General features: G+C 40.8%; 3 protein-coding genes across 3 annotated transcripts in view; all 3 read left to right on the top strand.

Moving 5' to 3' along the window:
* dst (dystonin) overlaps positions 1-17,874 on the top strand; it is a gene marked incomplete at its 5' end in the record, with an annotated part of 100,839 nt that overhangs the window by 41,104 nt on the left and 41,861 nt on the right. Inside the window, 12 exons of the mRNA XM_079229655.1 lie at positions 157-314; positions 611-789; positions 912-1,050; positions 1,133-1,326; positions 1,430-1,592; positions 1,677-1,760; positions 1,920-2,027; positions 2,121-2,219; positions 8,477-8,623; positions 9,989-10,077; positions 10,166-10,274; positions 17,238-17,390. Coding sequence (XP_079085781.1) covers positions 157-314; positions 611-789; positions 912-1,050; positions 1,133-1,326; positions 1,430-1,592; positions 1,677-1,760; positions 1,920-2,027; positions 2,121-2,219; positions 8,477-8,623; positions 9,989-10,077; positions 10,166-10,274; positions 17,238-17,390 — 1,622 coding nt within the window. The remainder of the gene's footprint in view (positions 1-156; positions 315-610; positions 790-911; positions 1,051-1,132; positions 1,327-1,429; positions 1,593-1,676; positions 1,761-1,919; positions 2,028-2,120; positions 2,220-8,476; positions 8,624-9,988; positions 10,078-10,165; positions 10,275-17,237; positions 17,391-17,874) is intronic.
* Positions 2,538-8,510, top strand: LOC306746705 (uncharacterized protein). The gene is made up of 2 exons (XM_079229656.1): positions 2,538-5,939; positions 6,132-8,510. The coding sequence occupies exons 1-2, from the start codon at positions 3,333-3,335 to the stop codon at positions 8,184-8,186; spliced, it is 4,662 nt and encodes a 1,553-aa protein (XP_079085782.1). The 5' UTR covers positions 2,538-3,332; the 3' UTR covers positions 8,187-8,510.
* On the top strand, positions 13,134-16,863 carry LOC306746474 (uncharacterized protein; the record flags this gene model as incomplete). Its single annotated transcript, XM_079229391.1, has 6 exons — positions 13,134-13,884; positions 14,527-14,675; positions 14,778-15,011; positions 15,114-15,260; positions 15,874-16,107; positions 16,837-16,863. 6 exons carry the CDS (start codon positions 13,134-13,136, stop codon positions 16,861-16,863), a joined length of 1,542 nt encoding a protein of 513 aa, XP_079085517.1.

Genomic DNA, 17,874 nt, shown 5'->3' with positions numbered 1-17,874 from the left:
CTGTCAGTTCATGTGTGTGAGACTAGGTTTAACATTCCCACTATAAAATAGTTGTGATTTTCAAATTGAAGTACAATATAAATTTCCTGTCACAGTTTGAAAATCAAACATATATGTATGCTCCATTTGGAACAATGATATGTTTCTGGTATACAGAGGAACACGAGGAGTCGGTATACAATCATTACATCTCAGAAATACGCAACTTCCGAATGCATCTGGAGGCCCATGAAGAACACCTGATCAGGCAACTGCGCACACCGCTGGAGAGAGACGACCTGGAGCAGAGTCTGCAGCGCATCACAGAACATGAGGTACACGTCTGGGTAGCAATAATCATTTCACAAGAACTTACCTGGGTTGCATTTATTTATTTGTGGTCGTTTATTTTGTTTTGTTGAATTAATTTCCATATAAAAGAGTTGCATTGCAATTGATTCCATTATAAATTTCATTTCATTTACATTTAATTTCATCAGACCTTCCATGGTGAGCTTATAAAGTCTATAGCATCATACCAACATCAATACGGCTACCTACCCTCCTCTATTCTAGTTTTTTTCACTAGTGTTGTTATTTTAATCCTGATTTTCTACATGCCACTCTGCAGAGGAAGACAGTGGACTTGAATAAACTGAAGGAGGACCATGACGTTATGAAGGAAAAGTGTGAGCTGTTCCTCCGACAGGCTGCAGGTTCTCCTTCTGTACCAAAACTTTCCTCTGAACTCACCGTTCTCATTCAGAGCATGAGCCAAGTGTACTCCATGTCTTCCATTTATATGGACAAGTAAGACCCTCCCTGCATTTTCTAGAAGTAATCATGGCTGCATTTAGATAGTTTTTACTACATACAGTATGTGTTTGCATTAAAAGTACCTGAATTGAAGATATGTTCCCTTTGTGTTGCAGACTGAAAACAGTGAGCTTGGTGGTTAGGCACAGCCAGAGTGCAGAGGCCCTAGTTAAAGCCTACGAATCCAAACTCTATGAGGAAGATGCTATGAACTCTGACGTCAAGTCCATTGAGGCCGTCATTTCAACACTTAAGGTAATACACTGTGTTACATTTCACCAACATTGGCAGCATTCTTTACTTCATTTTGAGTAACCATTTCTCCTTCTGATCACAGCAATGGCGGACAGAGATTGATGAGAAGCAGGAGGTGTTCCATGACATGGAGGATGAGCTGCAGAGAGCACGGGTCATCAGCGACCGCATGTTCAAGGCACATAACGAGCGGGACTTTGACCTCGACTGGCACAAGGAAAAAGCAGATCAGCTGAGCGAGAGATGGCAGAACATTCACTCCCAGATTGATAGCAGGTTAGTGAGGCGTTATCTGCACTATACGATATAATATATGACATCTGTGTGCAAGTGTTATAAGTCTAACTATTGCTCATTGACATTAACCCTTCAATTCCAGGCTTCGGGACCTTGATGGTACCAGCAAATCTCTGAAACACTACAGAGACTCCTACAGTGGTCTTGATGAATGGGTGAGAGAAATGGAAGCAGCGCAGATAAAGGCCCAAGAAAACAAACCTGACGACAGCAAGGCACTGGCTGAGCTGTTAAACAAACAGAAGGTAGGACAAGAGTTTACTTCTTCACAATAAGATAAAGACATTTCAATACACAGATACATATTTGTGAAATGTCTGTGTTTTCAGGTCCTTGTTGCCGAAATAGAACAAAAGCAGAGCAGGATTGATGAGTGTCAGAAGTACTCAGAGCAGTACTCATCTGCCATTAAGGTAAACTAATTTATCTTAAATGTTGTCATGGTTTCTCTGATAGACGAGATTAGCAATAAGTGGCTTTCGCATTCCAGCTTTGTTCGATCTAAGGCGGAAGTTGCTGTCATTGAGAAAGAAACCACTTTAGTATCTTACACAATAATCTCCTTTTTTTAGGATTATGAACTTCAGCTAATGACCTTCAGAGCAATGGTCGACTCCCAGCACAAATCCCCTCTCAAGAAACGGAGGATGCAGAGCTCTTCTGATGCCATTCAGCAGGAGGTAAACCTATGATGAACTTTGGTAGGACAATAGATCTCTGCTTTATGTAGAGTACATGCCAATTACATGCATGTTTCTCTTAATTTCTCATAGTTTATGGATCTCCGTACCCGCTACACTGCTCTTGTGACTCTCATGACACAGTATGTGAAGTTTGCCAGTGAAACGCTGAAAAGAACTGAAGACGAGGAGGTAAGAGATCCATATTCTCAATACTTCCCTTTTCCCTTTCTTCTGCAGGACATTTTAGACTTTTGGGGCTTAAACTTACAATGCCTGTTTAGCTTTACCTTATTTTCTTTGCATGATTCCCAGGTCTTCTGCTTTGAATCAACACATTTCACTGCCTTCACATAAAATAATGTAACACATTCTGTATCCCTCGTGAGTTGTTTCTATTATCATACATGGTCAGCTCATCACGAGTAAAGACATTTGCTGCAACAGAAGCAAAGGAAATGTGCGAATACGGTGCATGTCTGCATGTACAGTAACTTCTTATTGCTGGTGACGCTTACTTGCAGGGAGGAGAGAGCTTTTTTATTCTTTGACGGAAAGTCTTTTTCACATGGCCTTTCTGTGGGAAAATATAGCCTCTCCAGGAGTTTGTGTAGTATTTTGTAAGTATTATTTCTTACAAGGATACAGTGATAAAACCAGTGCCACGTGCTGTTAAAATAAACTTAAATAAATCTTGTTATTGAATTGGGCTTTTAACCGTACAAAATATTTTCGGCTAACTAAAAAGTGAAATTGCAAATTCCTGGAGAGATTGTTTTACATGGCTGCAGCAGTCTGGTAAGAAGTACAATATTCATGCAATTTATTCTACCATTTTTTATTTAACATGAAACAGAGGATGACTTCTTCTTTTTTGCATTATAGAGCAGAAAAGCTTTTGAGAGAGCAGAGAAAACAAAAAGGACAGAGAGCGTGGAGCTCCAAAAAGCTGCAGGGGAAGTAGAGAATAGTCAACTTAAGAAGCGGGTCCAGGAACAGGAGGCGTTGCTGTTTGAAAGACAAGCACAGCTGGACAAGTTGGGAGGAAAAGTAGAGACTCAACAGAAGACAATTGATGATCTAATCTTTCAGAAATTACAGCTGGAGCATGAAGTTAGTCAGTATTGCATCAAGCTAGAAATAGCGGGAAAAGACAAAGCTGCTAGTGAGCAGGAATTAAGTCACACAAAACAAGTAATCGAGCAGTCAGAGGCCAGGTGTTCTTTGGCTCAGAATAAACTAGAAGACCTCTTAAAGAAAACTACTGATTGCCAAGACATTAAGAAACAGAGCCCCACACTTCAGATGAAAATACATGTTGAGGAAGGTACTTATGAACAGGTGCAAAGTCAAGTCCAGGCGAAAGAAAATGATGTGGCTCAGCTGCCTTTGTCATCTCACAGTCAGCCGATAGCCGTCAGTGAGCCTGAGTCATCTGCAGTCAGAGACAATGACATAATGACGGATGTCCTGCAGCAGAAAGTGGAGAAACTAGTCTTGATCCAGAAAAGAGCAGAAATGGCTGAGGAGAATGCCCAAAGTTATAAAAAGCTGTTGGATGATAGCAATAACAGACTGAAGAGATTTCAGATGGACATGGAAACTGAAAGGATCAACATGAGACACAAATCAGAGGATCTCCAACAGGAAGCACTGAACATGAAGAAATCCATCAATGAACTTCAGGAGGAAATCAGATCTCTTCAAAGAGCCAAGTCCTCATTGCAACAAAACACCTTTTTCCAAAGCACTGAAGTCGAAGGCCTTAAAGAGCAGTTGAAGATCACCCAAGGTGAACTGCATAGGAAAGGCTCCATGGAGCAGGAAAATATTCTTAAAATTAACAACTTGGAAGAAGAGGTAGCTTCCAAGCAGGCAGCCCTAGATCAGCTCAAGTTTAAATGCAATGACTTGGAAAGGATAAAAGTCTCATCTGACAGGGATATTAGAAGTCTTCAGACCCAAACAGAGTCACTGGAAAAAGAGAGGTCATTTTCTGAACAAAAAATCAAGTCGTTAAAGAGTGAGATAGAGAGGTGGAAACAGCAGCTTCAAACCGCTAAGGAAGAAAACTACTTAATGAAGAGAACCGAGCAGGCGTTGCAACTAGAATGTAAAAACCTTGAAGCTGCACTTCAGAAAAGTGAATCAGTTGCTTCTCAATTGCCGAAAAAGGTAGATGAGCTAAAACAAATTAATTTGGAGATGGAAAAGAATCTGAAGAACGTAAGAGGTAATTTCGATCAGGTGACAATGGAAATTGACAGCAAGGATCAGCAAATTAAAATCTTCAAGTCTCAAGTGGAGGGCACCAAATCACAAGTTAGAATAATTGAGGAGGAACTCAATAAGAAATCTCAGACATCCCATGAGCTCCAAATGAAACTGCAGGATTACAGTGAAGAGGTGAGGAAGATGACTGAACTGCAGCAGAAACTCAACACACTTAATTCAAAAATGGCCAATTATGAGAAAGAAATAACAACTCTGAAATCAGAGATGAAGGCAGTGTTTGCTGATAAGAATTCTGCAAATCAAAAGATCCACATGCAAAATGCTGAAATTAATGATTTGAATATAATGCTAAAGAAAAGAAATGCAGAACTGCAAAAAGAATCAGCCGAGAGTAAAAAATATCTCAATAAAGTCAGGACATTAGAAGACGAGCTCTTCAAACACAAGCACAGTAATAAAGGGTACACAAGCAGCTCAGAGAAAGTGACAGGAAACCTAAAGCAGGAGATGTGTGTTCTTCAGAACGACAAGAGAGCAGCAGACAGGAACGTAGAGAACTTGAATGCTAAACTCTCAGAGCTCAGCTCCTCCCTACAAAGAACTAAAGATGAGTTGTTGAAAGAGACCAGAGAAAGAAAAGCCACAGAATCTAAATTATTGCAGATGGAGACTGACCTTAAAAATAAAGTAACAATGAAAGAATCAATGTCGAGTTCGGACAAATCCCGATCAAATCTACAACATGAAAATACCATCCTTAAGAGGGAGAATGCTGAGGTGCTGGAGAAAAGCATCTCATTGGGATCTGAAGTCAGACAGCTGAAAGAAAATCTGTATAGCACCCAAAATGAAGCTGAGCAAAAGCAACAGCAAAACTCTGTCCTTCAGCTGAGATCCCAGGAGATGGAAGAACAACTGGAAAAGTGCAAGAAAATGCTCGAGGAGTTGAAAAGTAAACTAGAACTCCAGAAAGAGGCCTATGAGAGGCAGCTGTTGCTTGTGCAGACTGAAGTAGAAAAAAAGCTAATTCTACTTCAATCTGAAATCTCAAGGGAAAGTGGGATGTCACAACAGCAGTCACATAGTGCAGAATTAGCAGAGATGCTAAACAAGTATTTCAAACAAGACGTGAAACAGATCAAAACAGTGCATCAAACCACTGCGGAAACAAAGCAAAGATCTGACCAACAGCTGCAACTGCAGACCAAAATGGACAAACTGCAGCAAGTAAATACAAAGCTCGAACGCGACCTCTCAAGGGCAAAATCCCAAATTGCCCAACATGAGGAAGACAGACTTAGACTCAATTCAAAAGTAAGCGCTTTACAAAGCCTTTGTAATGAGAAGCCAAATGATATGGCTAAGTTGACAGATAGCGAGTGGAAACTGACACTGAAGGAAAATGAAGCCAGATCTCTTCGGGAACAAATAGAGTCGTATGTCAAGGAAGTGAAAAGTCTTCAGGAAAAGCTTTTAACGCTTGGAGTCCAGATGAAGACTGAAAACCAGAAGATAAACAAACAGGAAGTTGTGGAAACCAGCAGTCACTACGTGAAAGAAAACAAGGCTGCTTCGTTGAAGACAGAACATATAGGGAGAAAGAAGATGGTGCCCTCTTATGAAAGTGCAAAACACAACCTGGAGGACGAGATTCTCAAGATGAAAGTTTCTTCAGAGGTATGGGTGAAGTTGGTCCAGCATTACTGCATCACACTATTATATTTATAAGCAATACAGTATATTTAAATGTAATATAGTCTTACATTTGTGTTTACTATTCATCACAATATCCATTTAGCAATTGTAGTTTACTGTAACTGAACTCCAGTCCTCTGTATCTTAAACGTTCTTCCAATGTCACATCTACAGATGGCAACAATGGAGAAGGAAAATATTCTTGAAGGACTGAAACAAGTCAAACAAGATAAAATTGAGGGCACTCACAGCCAAACCCTTCAGGATTCACCATCAAAGAAAACGTTGTATAGCTCTGCTTGTCAAAGTCTGACTCGCCTTCAAAAAGACACACAAAAGAGGCAAATCAAACCGGATGAGTCTGTGTCTGTGACAACCCATGGATACATGGCTTTGTGTGGACTGAAAGACCAACGGCCAAATCAAACACAGAGCATCACTAAGACAAGATTGCATCAGATCAAAGAAACATGTGAAGACACATCTGACAGCGAGGGGAAGTTAAGTGGGATGTATTCAACCTCCCAAAAGCACCCAGAACTGAAAGGCAGCACAAGTATGCAAAACACAATCAAGTTTAAGTTCTTGGATGAAGAGGTTGTGCGTAAATTTGAGACGGGTCTCGACACAATGGAAGACGTGCAAGCATCTCTTGCTCAGTTCACCGGAAAACCAACTACTATTGCTGGAGTTTATGTGGAGTCAAGTAAGAAAAAGATATCCTTCCTAGAAGCTGCTGAGAAGGGCTTCCTAGCAAAGACGTATGCTCTTGAGTTCCTGGAGGCGCAGGCTGCAACAGGGAGCCTAACTGATCTGACTACAGGGCAAACACACTCAGTGGGTGAGGCTCTGGAGAGAGGTATCATTGAGACAGGCCTGAAAGATAAACTGATAGAGGCTCAGAAAGCTGTTAGTGGCTACATCCATACTGGCAAAAAGCTCTCTGTGTTTCAGGCAATAGAGGAAAGGATTCTCGATCGATACAAAGGCAAGAGGATCCTTGAGGTCCAGGTCGCTACTGGAGGACTGATCAACCCAGAGATTGGTGTCAGGGTGCCGGCTAGCATTGCTGTTGATCAGGGTCTTTTGAACAAGGAGACTCTACAGAGTCTGTACGATCCAATCAGTAACCCTAAAGGTTTCCACAACCCTGACACCGGACAGAAAGCATACTACTCTGAAATACTGAAGACCTGCATTTTTGACATTGATGGTGGTGTGTTTCTCTTCCCATTTGGTGAGAAACATCTCACAAGCACCTCTCCCACGAGTTCTCACAGAGTGTGTGTTGTCAGCAGCAGCTGTGGCATCCAAATGTCAGCGTATGAAGCATTCAAGGGACGACACATTGACAAGAGCACATATCTCTTTCTGTCACAGCAAGAAAGTGAATGGCAGGAAAAGTCCGTCGCTGACGCCAGTGGAAGCCAACTTCACATCGTTACCGATGTCAAAAGTGGCCGACAACTTTGTCTAGAGTCCGCTTTGAGCGTGAGATTTCTTGAACTATCCGAGCTTGAAAGCTATCGCAGTGGCCTTCTCAGCGTCTATGAGATTGCGGACATCATATTTTCAAGAATGGTGGTTGTGGAAGATGTTCACAGCCCCATCGCTGGTCTCTGGGACGTCATTCAGAGGAGGAGGATGTCAGTTTTACAGGGTTTTCAACAGGGCTTTACTGATAGAGCCACTGCCTCAAGGCTGTTGGAGGCCCAAGTTTGCACTGGAGGTATTTGTGACCCCTCTTCAGGGGAGAAAGTCACTCTCTCGGAGGGTCTCAAAAGAGGTCTTTTAGATGAGGCATTGAATCAGCAGCTCCAACAGTTTGAGCAGGCATTTAATGGTATTGTTCACCCCAAGACTTCAAAGACGTTGTCCATCTCTCAGGCTGTTGAGGAAAATCTCCTCCCCGAGGATGCTGGTTTTCGCTGTATTGAATTCCAGCTCCTGACTGGAGGATTGATCAACCCTGACACTCATGACAGAGTCTCCCTTGAAGAAGTTATTCAGAGCGGCCTTGTTGACAAAGTCACTGCTGCTGTTCTCAAAGATGAGAAGTTTCAAACCAAGAGTCTCACCTGTCCAAAGACCAAGAGAAGAATTACGTTCAGGGAGGCGCTTGAAAGAAGTGTGTATGACTGCCACACAGGGTTAAGGTTACTGGAGGCTACGAAGGTTCATGGTTTTGGGCCCAAATCAACATTTCATTATGTTTGCGCATATAAGTAGTACATATTCGTAAATATGTGCTTGTCTATTGCATAAAAGCAAAACCTATAATATTTTCTTTGGTTTGACTGTGAAGTTACCTTGACTTCACTGAATGTCTCTTTTTTCAGTTTACATGCATATGCACTGGTTGATGCAACTAAGAATGGTTCTTGAGCTTTTGTGTTTTAGTCTGATTATGAATGTATTTTAGTGCCCCTCCATTTGAGGATTCCCCACTCAAGTGTTTTTTGTTTGTCTTTGTAACAATGTTAACAATCTTGTCAAAAACCCATCTGTTTTACTTGTAGAGATCTGTTGATGAGGAGAAGAGAGAGCACGGTGATAAAGTTAGCAAACTATTGCACTGGATGTCCAATGTGAAGCAGACCCCAAACAATGATGGGAATGCTCTGAAAGATAGCAATGCCAACACAGATGCTTCTAATAAGCCCCAGGTAAATGATGTGGACTGTTTTTGGTGTTTTCTGGCATATTTGTTGTACGTGACAGAAAGCTTTGCAAAGAGTATTTTTCTAATCAAAATGATATTGCAGCCTTTTTGCTGTAACAGTGTATGATTTCAAATAAAAACACACTGTTTACTTTCTGATTCATGTAATCCATATATTTCACTCTATAGGTAGTGGGTGTAATTACTTTATCTCCTGTACACAAAAGAATGATTGATATTATGGATTCCACCCCCAACTGATTCAATAACACCAAAAGTTGCACAAGCATCACATTTCAGAACAACCTCAGTGACTAATACATTAAATCAGCCCAGTAGGTAATTGACATATCAAAATAAATGTCAGATGTTTGTCCCTGTGTGTTCAATAAAACATGCATTATACATTGCTTATAGTCCAAAGCTGACATTATTCGATAATTATTGATAAGTTTATCACCTTGACAGTGCAATTGTGTTAGAACTATGCTTAGAAGCTAATTTGTGATCCTCAAGATTTTCTTTGATGGTTTGTCAAAACTCATTCTCATCAAATAAATAGAATAGAAAAGAGAATAGACAGATTTATACAAAGGAGTTTAGACTATCATTACCCATGTACTATAAACATGATAAAGTACAGTTTTTTTCTTTCAGTAATTAAAGTAGAGCCAAACAGTGTAATTCAGCAGTTTTAAAGCACACCATACGGCCAGCTATTCCATATTGTTTACTTTGTCCATTCTATTTTCTATGTAGTCAATGGTGCCATCACATGGTGCCATCACATGGACAATGAGCACTGGACACAGACATTTATATAGATATTTTTCTGTAAACATTGCAACCACAGTTATGGTAAAATTAAGTAAGAAAAGGTATCTTTTATTTGTTTTAGCACAAATACAAATAGTCAATAAGGTTTGTTTATGAAAGAAATATGTTTATATTTCCTTTTAAATTATGCATACAAAAATAATTCATATTACAACAATTATATATTAATAATGACAGCTTTGGACTTCATTATTTCTGTTTTTGCTTTGTAAAATTATGAAACCATCTCTCTGAATATGTTTAGAATATCCTGTCCCTCCATGTAAGGAAGAGAACAAATAATGCACAATGCAAGCAAATACAGTTTTCTTTTTAAATCAATATATATATTTTGTATGAATAATTTAATTGAAAAATGTGAATCAGTCCTTTGAAACAATTCTAGTGTTTAAGTATTTGTGAGTTTTGTGTCCCTTTTTATTAAGGTGAAATTCTGGAATACAATATTGTATGATAACTACTCAAAGAGTAGTCCTATGAAAGAGTTGTTGTACTGCATATGAAGTATTAATACAACTGTTTGATGTTCTAGGTGTCAGTTGAGGAAATGGTCACTAAGAAGGAACAAATCGCAGAAGCACTGAGAGCCACACAAATGATGCTGAACAAACACAGTGATAAGTATGTTTAGCTCCTGTGACCGACGTGCACAATACTTAATCAGCTGTTTAAAGCCTCTCAGCATCATTCTTTGTGTTTTGTCACACAGAATGACTGGTGAGGAGAGAGAAAAGGCCCAGGAGCAGCTGAAGGCGCTCAATCAGGCCTACAGTGAACTCTCCCAACAGTGTTCAGATCAGTCAACTTCTGCAGAAGAGGTTGGACACTTGGCTGTTTCTTCTTTTTGCATTTGTATCTTACAGTGTGTTTAGAAAGCAGCGTCACCTAATGTTCAACTGCATGACTAACGTTTCTCTTTTTCTCTTTAGTACAGTGTGAGCAGTTGTCTTTTTGCATCTTTCCTTTTATTCTCTTACATTGGGTACAGAATCAAAATGTATACAATTGAAGCCCTACAAATCTGAGTATGCTGTAAACATGCTTAGTTGCGCCCGGCTTTGGTCTTAAATTTCACCATTTTGAATGTGCTTGACTACAACTAGATAACAGATATGACACATAACCCTTTACCTCCAGTATGTGATGTGATTAACTACTCTGTTCTTGCAAGATGCTGGACACTACATTCCCAGATGCATGATAGCTTTAAATGTATTATTCGTCGCTCTCCTGTTGCAACCCTGATGCAGTCTTGCACTTGTGCACATGATCTTTTAACATGCCCATATTTGTGTGGTGGTGAGTACACATTTGAGTAATTTTGAATAATTTAATTGCAAATTTGACACAATAGATAATACATATTTTGATGCTGAAAGCAGTTCTGTAATTTGTGAAAATGTCATTTTCTTTAGGATTTAAAATCCAGTGGTGCAGGGCTTGGTACTGGACCCGTGAGTGGCCTGATTGATCAGATAACTGGGGTCGCTCTCCCAGACGCCCAACCTGTGACCTCCAACCTCTTTCAGTCTGAGCCACATGTCTGTCTGGACCAGGACGATGCTTTCAAACAAGATCTCCTTTATAAGTCCACGCTGGACCACTTGCCAAAACTGAATGAAGCAAGCGAGTACACACCCGAGTCTTCTGTGTCGCTCTCCGACATAGCAGCAGCTAGGGAAGGGGCCACGTGTGAAGACCCGATCATCAAGATGATAGAGGTCAAAGAAGTCTGTGATGGATTGAAGGTGTGCTACACAGGGGACACACTGACCCTGGAGAAGGCTTTTCAGTGTGGTGTAATATCTGCTTCTGTCTACGTAGAGATCCTTCAGCGGCAAAAGACCAGTGAGGATAAGATGAATCCCAGCGCTGCTGAAGATGTGTCACTCTTAGAGCCAGTGCAGGAGGTTAATAGACTGGTATTAAAGTGCCTCAGCAGAAATAAATCACTGACATCAGGGAGGAGTATTAACACTTTGAGGTCTTTTTATGATGGTTTAAGTGACCAGGAGAGCATGTCAGAGGAAGTTCTGAGTAGTGGTGAAGGGCTAAAGGTGGATGCTGCCGTTCAGTGTGATTTGATGCACTTTAACAGCACACTGATTGTGCTTGAAAATCAGCAGCAGGATTTGTGTAGGACTTGTATTATAGGACTTGTGTTGCCTCAATGTGGGGAAATCAAAACTGTATCCACCTCATTCCAGTATGACCAATACATCACCAGTGATACGTTTACAAGCACATTGTTCAGTAATCGGGAAAAGATAGCTGCTTTTTACATTCCAGAAAATTCAAAGGTGGTAGACATCAACTGCGCCATTCAGAATGGTTTGATTGACACTTACACAGCAGAGATTTTGAAATCTCTTGAGATTCCAGATGTGTTTCCTGAGGTTGATCACCTTAATGACAAGTTTTCTTCTTGGCTGATGTACAGAAAACTCACAGTTGATGGATGCCATCATGCTGCAGATTGCTTAGAAGTCGATAACATCCCTACTCACACAGAGGCCACTCAGCTCTTCATCTCCTACCTAATGTTGAACAGTTACATAGATCCCGAGTCAAGACGGAGGGTCCTAATACTCGACAGACAGCTGAGTGAAATGGTTAAAATTTATCTTGAAGATTCAGTATTTTCTGAAAAGACTGAAAAAAATATAAGTCCTCTGTCTTTAAATGTTGAAGAGCTTTCAGAACGGGTAGATTTAGAGATACCGCTGCACATAAATGAGGAGACAGAGGAGTTGATTAAATACAGGCAAAAAACTATTGCTCAGTATAATTTAGTTTCCTCGGTCAATGGAATAATTAGCTTTGATTCCAAAACATCTGCAAATGACGAGGCTCTGAATCAGGGATTTTTCGATGATGACATGGGATTGGATACCACAGAGCACGATGTAGCGGAGGAAACCATGTTTCACAATGGCACAAACTGGACAAAGTCCGATGATTTTGCAGAGAGAGATTGTCAAAATAGTTTCCAAATTGATGATGAAGGTGATGATAGTGAAGGTTCAGGTCAAATGTCAAGTCAAACGTTATGCTCTCTGAACGGAACAAATGTCGACTCTCCGTCGAGGATGTTTGACTCAGAGTGTTCAATAAAATCCTGCCGTCAAAAACCTACACAATACGACACTGAGTCACTTTGTAGTGAATCAGAAGCTACAGATACCCAAGAGGATATTTTACACTCTGAGGGTGTGTTGGGGGGCCAAAATGAGCAAGACTGTGCTATTCATCTTCTGAAAGCACACATTGGGGAACAGGACATTTTAGACGTCACCTGTGAGACGCGTTATGACCTGGAGGCCGCTCTCAGTCAGGAACCAGTTAACGAGACGACAGTGATGAAACTGCTCGACCTGCAGTCACAGGAAACACAACGTGTTGTAGGAGATGAGGAGGAAGACACAATGTCTGTTTTGAAACAGCCAGTGTCCGATGCATCCACATCCTCAAATATTGCTCTTAGTGTAATAGAGCAGCAAAGCCTTTTGAGGTCTGGTTGCAGCATTAGTATCAGTGAGTCATTGCAGTCTGGATCAGTTAAAGATGGCCGTTTTGACTTAGACCCTGAAGCCGGCAGTTACCAAGAAGAAAGTGTCACTCAATCCATCTCTAAAGATCGCAATCTATGTTTAATTAATAAGAATGAGGCTGAAACCATGCAGACTGAGAGGAAGGTTGTTGTTAATCTGACTAATGAGGAGGCTAATAATAAAGAGGGAGAGACGGGAGATGCAGAGGCAGATTGTGAGACAACAGGAAACATAGGAGAGATGAGTAATCATCTCCATCATTCCCCTCCCTCAGATAGCGATGATGAGTCTCTGATGAGCTCACCCTCTTCGAGGAGTCAGTTTACTGCAGAGTGTACTCATCTCGCTGACAAATTGCCTTTACTAGCTGAAGACAGTGACTCACAGGTTGTAATCAATAGTCAGCTGACAGATATGGATGTTGTGGTAGAAAACGTTGCTCCAACCACACGGTCACATCCATCTAGCACTGATTCAGAAAGCCAGACTCAATATTCCTCTTCCATTAATCACTCCAAATCTGGCAGCTCACCTATCGATACAGATTTTTTCATCGCCCAAGTGGGAAATCAGACAGTTAGTGAGAGTGAATTCGACATTTCCTCATCACACCGCATTGTGGCGTCTGAGGAACGCAGAACAGAGAGTGACACAAGTGCACTTCGGTCACCTTTGGACGGCGTGCCAACTCCCAGTGTAGATTACTTATCACCCCGAGATTTGGCCGAAAGTGCAATCATCTCAGAGTCCAGGGGAAACGGTAACTATGAGAACAACATGACAGACGATGGCAGCAAAATCACATTACCTCAGCAAGCAGCACTTCATTCACAAAGTGAGTGTAATGTTGGATCTGAGCCCAGCAGCTCTCAAAAAGGTCAGAGTTTGCTTGTTGGTGAGAGATCTCCACAGTCACCCGTTGTTTCCGATGAAGTCACCGCAACAAATGCTATTAATCTTAACTGTTTTGAAGTTGAGGATTTAGGGGAATACAGTCAAACTACCAGCAGAGCTTCTCTTGAAACAGCATCAGCTGGTGAGGATACACACCACAGTGCTGCAGAGGATGTTGAGTTAAGCACAGATGGTCTTTCCCCACAGAGGCAACATGAGGATATTTACATAGTCACTAGTGATGCAGAGCAGATCTCTGCGTCAAGCTATGCACAGAAGGCGAGAGATAAAGAAAATATTGGTGAAGATGTTTCTGGGTCAGAAATTAACTCAGGACAGTCTGAAACTATTTTGGGATTAGGTTTAAGGTCTGATATTCTGCAAAAGGATAATCGATTACATGTGTGTGCTTCTGAGCATCTCCAGGGAGATACTGATTTCCTGTCAGACAGCTGCGTCGCATCTGATGCTTCCTCCTCAGTGTTTTCTAACACTGTAGGGACATGCGTAGATGATGAGGGGGAATGGGTTAATAAGGGGACTGATGTCAGTGATTTGCAAAAGGCACAAACTCCAGACACTGAAAGCTCTATCGCAGCATTTCAGAACACTCCACAACCTTCAGACAAATGTGGTTTTCAGGAGAAAGACGCACCTCAAGGACTTATAGAGAGCAGTCACCCAGACATTCTCATGGATTTGTTGAAGCAAAACACCCTCGGTTCACACAACAAAGACATCGGAAACTCACAACTGATAATGCAGGAGGAGAAAGTCAGTGAAAAGACAGAGCAGTCCGATGCTCCAAACATCCAGCTGCAACTGCTGCAAGTTCTTAGGACTGTTTCCTCAAGCCAAGACCTCTCAATGCTTCAGGAGGTGATGGATACTCTAAGCAGTGCTCTGGGGGGAGACTCTATGCGGGAAGACTCTCAGGAGGAGCGGTGGCATACACTGGAGAGCATCAAGGAGGAGAGCTCAGAGGGAGAAGACGAGGAGTCAGCAGAAGATGACTCAGGTCTCTGCCGCTCTGCTGCAGACAGTCACCCACCGTCTCCTCAGTCGCCTGGCAGCACAGATGCCTGCAACGTCAAGGAGGTCAAAAATAAGGTACATGTCATGTTGTTTCAGTGTTAAGCCAATCTCCTCCCTTAGCTTTTAAATCAAGTAACATCTGCTACTCTTTTGTTTTTTTGTGTTCTTTCCCCTCAGCTGTTCTCCAATCAGGACTTTTTGGAGTGTGTTGGGAGATTGCAGGATCACGCTGATGTTTTAGAAGATATCAGAAAAGACCTTTTAATCCAGGCACCCATTGGCAACAACATGGAAGAACTGCAGATTCAAAAAGAGGATTTTCAGGTTAGAAATTAACAATATCAAACAAGATTTTATGTTCTCAACTTTTGTATTTGTTCCTGACCAACTATGCTTTTATTATCCAGCCTCTCGAGTCCCAACTCTCTCAACTGTCTGGTGGTATGACAGCAGATATGGAGAAAGCTCAACAGCTCTTAAATTCTGCTGACGAGGACATTCCCACACAGATCCACCAAGATTTGTCCTCGACATATCTGGATTTACAGCCACATTTGACTGCTGTTTCCCAGATGTGTGCAGAAAGGAGTCATTCCCTAATTCAAGCAATGGCAACTGGAAAGGTCAGTGCTCATTGTAAGTTATTAAAGTGATGTAATGGTTGCATCAGCTATTGACTTCTTTAAATGAGATTTTATTTTTTAGATGCAATTGGAATCAACGTACCAGAAACATCTTAGTGATCTTGGTGAACTAGCGGGCCTCATCCAGAACAACTCAGGAATGTGTGACGTGGATTTGAAACCGTGTGATGTGGACACACTGAAACATTTGACTCAGCAGAACAGGGTATCTTTAAATACATTCTAATTTTAAACATCCAATATCTACAGTGACTACAGAAACTTACTCTGCACATTTCTGTCTTTACCTCCAGGACTGCAGCAGTCTGCTAAAAGAAGCCAGGCTCAAATTAGAGGATGCCACATTTGATATCCAGTGCTTTATTTCTGAGCACGCTCAGTTTCTGAGTCCAGCTCAGAGCAGCTACCTCCTCAAGTTCCTCAGCACGACTCAGCGAGCGTTCAGGGACCAGACAGAGAGGCTTGTCACCCAGAGGAGCGCCTTGGATGTCCTACTGGACACCAAGGAGAGGGACAATCAGAAGGAGGTCTGCCTGTGGAAATACAAGAAAATATCACATATATCTCCTTTAAAAATATATATCTACATCTTTGGTTTGCTAAATGAAAAAGTTACTAAAGTTAATAATGAGTGCTTACAGTGCATGTAGAGTGGGCTTTGTAAGCCATGTTACTAGTCAGATGTAAGCATTGGAAGTCTCATTTGTGTAAGAGTGTTCAAGAATAAAAAGTAGATCATCTTAAACACATTACATGAACACATGCAGTGCATGCAGACTTGTGAGACTTGTGAGAACAACAAAAACATTTTATTTAGATAAATCATTTCTGACAAGGCATTTTCACAGAAATGGTTTCACATTATTGGTACACAATTAATTTGAAACTAGAGTGAGACATCTGAACTGTAGACATCTAAACTAAAATGAGCTCTATAAAATATAAATCTTGAACTTCAATGTGGATTGTTGTGGCTTAGATTGAGAATTAGACTTTGATCATAATATTTCAACGTGTTTAAAACAATTATATATATATATATATATATATATATATATATATATATATATATATATATATATATACATATATATTCTGAAGTGGATTATTGGCTTTTTGAAGTGAATTACTGGCTGTTGCTTCCAGGCAGGTTCTACTGTGAATGCCTTACATGTTTAGGAAAAATAACAACTTTGCATGCTCACGTGCTTGATCTTTCCTGCAGACTAACTCTTTGTGCTGGTTATATCCTACAGGTCTTCAAGACACCAGTGAACAATTAACAGTGGACACAATGCACCTTCTTTATTGGAACACGCTTACCCACAACAAACCCAATAACACACATGACATAATGTGCTTATTACCACCTCGAGACCAAAACGGCGAATGGCGAAATAGCATGTTTACAGCATACTAGATATATACACTATAATGATGAAGGAAATGTATACTAAAGCAGATTCTGCATGCTACCTCTAAGTGCTTGAATCATTTCTCCTCTCTTGTTTTGATGTTTTTGTTCCCAAATATTGAGTCAGACCAAATGAATCATTCTGTTGTAGGATTGCAGGGGGTTTAGTCAGTGTGGATGTGAATGTGTTTAATCAAAGCCTTTTGTGATATTTACCTAGGGTGTTTTGCTCTTGTTTGACAGTCTTTGTTGGAGAAACACAAAGAGTTTACAGAGAAGTTGGAGGAAGTGTGTGATAATCTCACCCTGACAGAAAACCAGCTGATTGGTCATCAGCAACAGACTGGAAATGCTGAGTGTGTCACTGACCTGCAGCAGTACCAGCAGGAGCACCAGGTACATTTGCTTTTGCTTTTAACCTTTTTAGCACCATGCTGTTTCTGCTCGAAAATATCATACCCAAACTAAAAAGGGTGTATCTCTGCAACCACTAGGGCTATTTGAATAATCTTGGTGTTATAATAAAAATGTATAATTTGAGATTTTGTTCAGATGTGTAATTATCAGTCTATATGTTACTGGTTAAGAGTAAATGAAGATGGCACACAGCAAAAAATTGAAAGTTTTCAGGTCCGCCTAGAAAAAAAGCACTTTCAAGATGATTATTTCTTTGAAATGAGGCATTCGTAAGGTCTAAACTTCTCCCAAATCATAACACAATATGTGAACATTCTCTCTGCAAAGGTTGACTTTGAAAAAGTGAAGCAGAACAAAGTTAGAGAGGGTTTAGAACAGTGAAAATTCAGGCGAGGATTCAAATAAGCATTTTGGCACCATCTGTGCCATTTGAATTTTATCATGTACCAAACCATATATTGCA

Source organism: Taurulus bubalis (genome assembly GCF_910589615.1).
Source record: "Taurulus bubalis genome assembly, chromosome: 14".
In the NCBI taxonomy this organism is placed as follows: Eukaryota; Metazoa; Chordata; class Actinopteri; order Perciformes; family Cottidae; genus Taurulus; species Taurulus bubalis.
The sequence above is the reverse complement of the archived record's forward strand: the minus strand, read 5'-3'. Positions and strand labels throughout refer to the sequence as shown.

Excerpts from the sequence above, each read along its gene's own strand:
- LOC306746705 (XM_079229656.1), top strand. The coding sequence starts at position 3,333 with ATGAAAATACATGTTGAGGAAGGTACTTATGAACAGGTGCAAAGTCAA. Across the intron at positions 5,940-6,131 it reads AGATGAAAGTTTCTTCAGAG|ATGGCAACAATGGAGAAGGA; the intron begins GTATGGGTGAAG and ends TCACATCTACAG.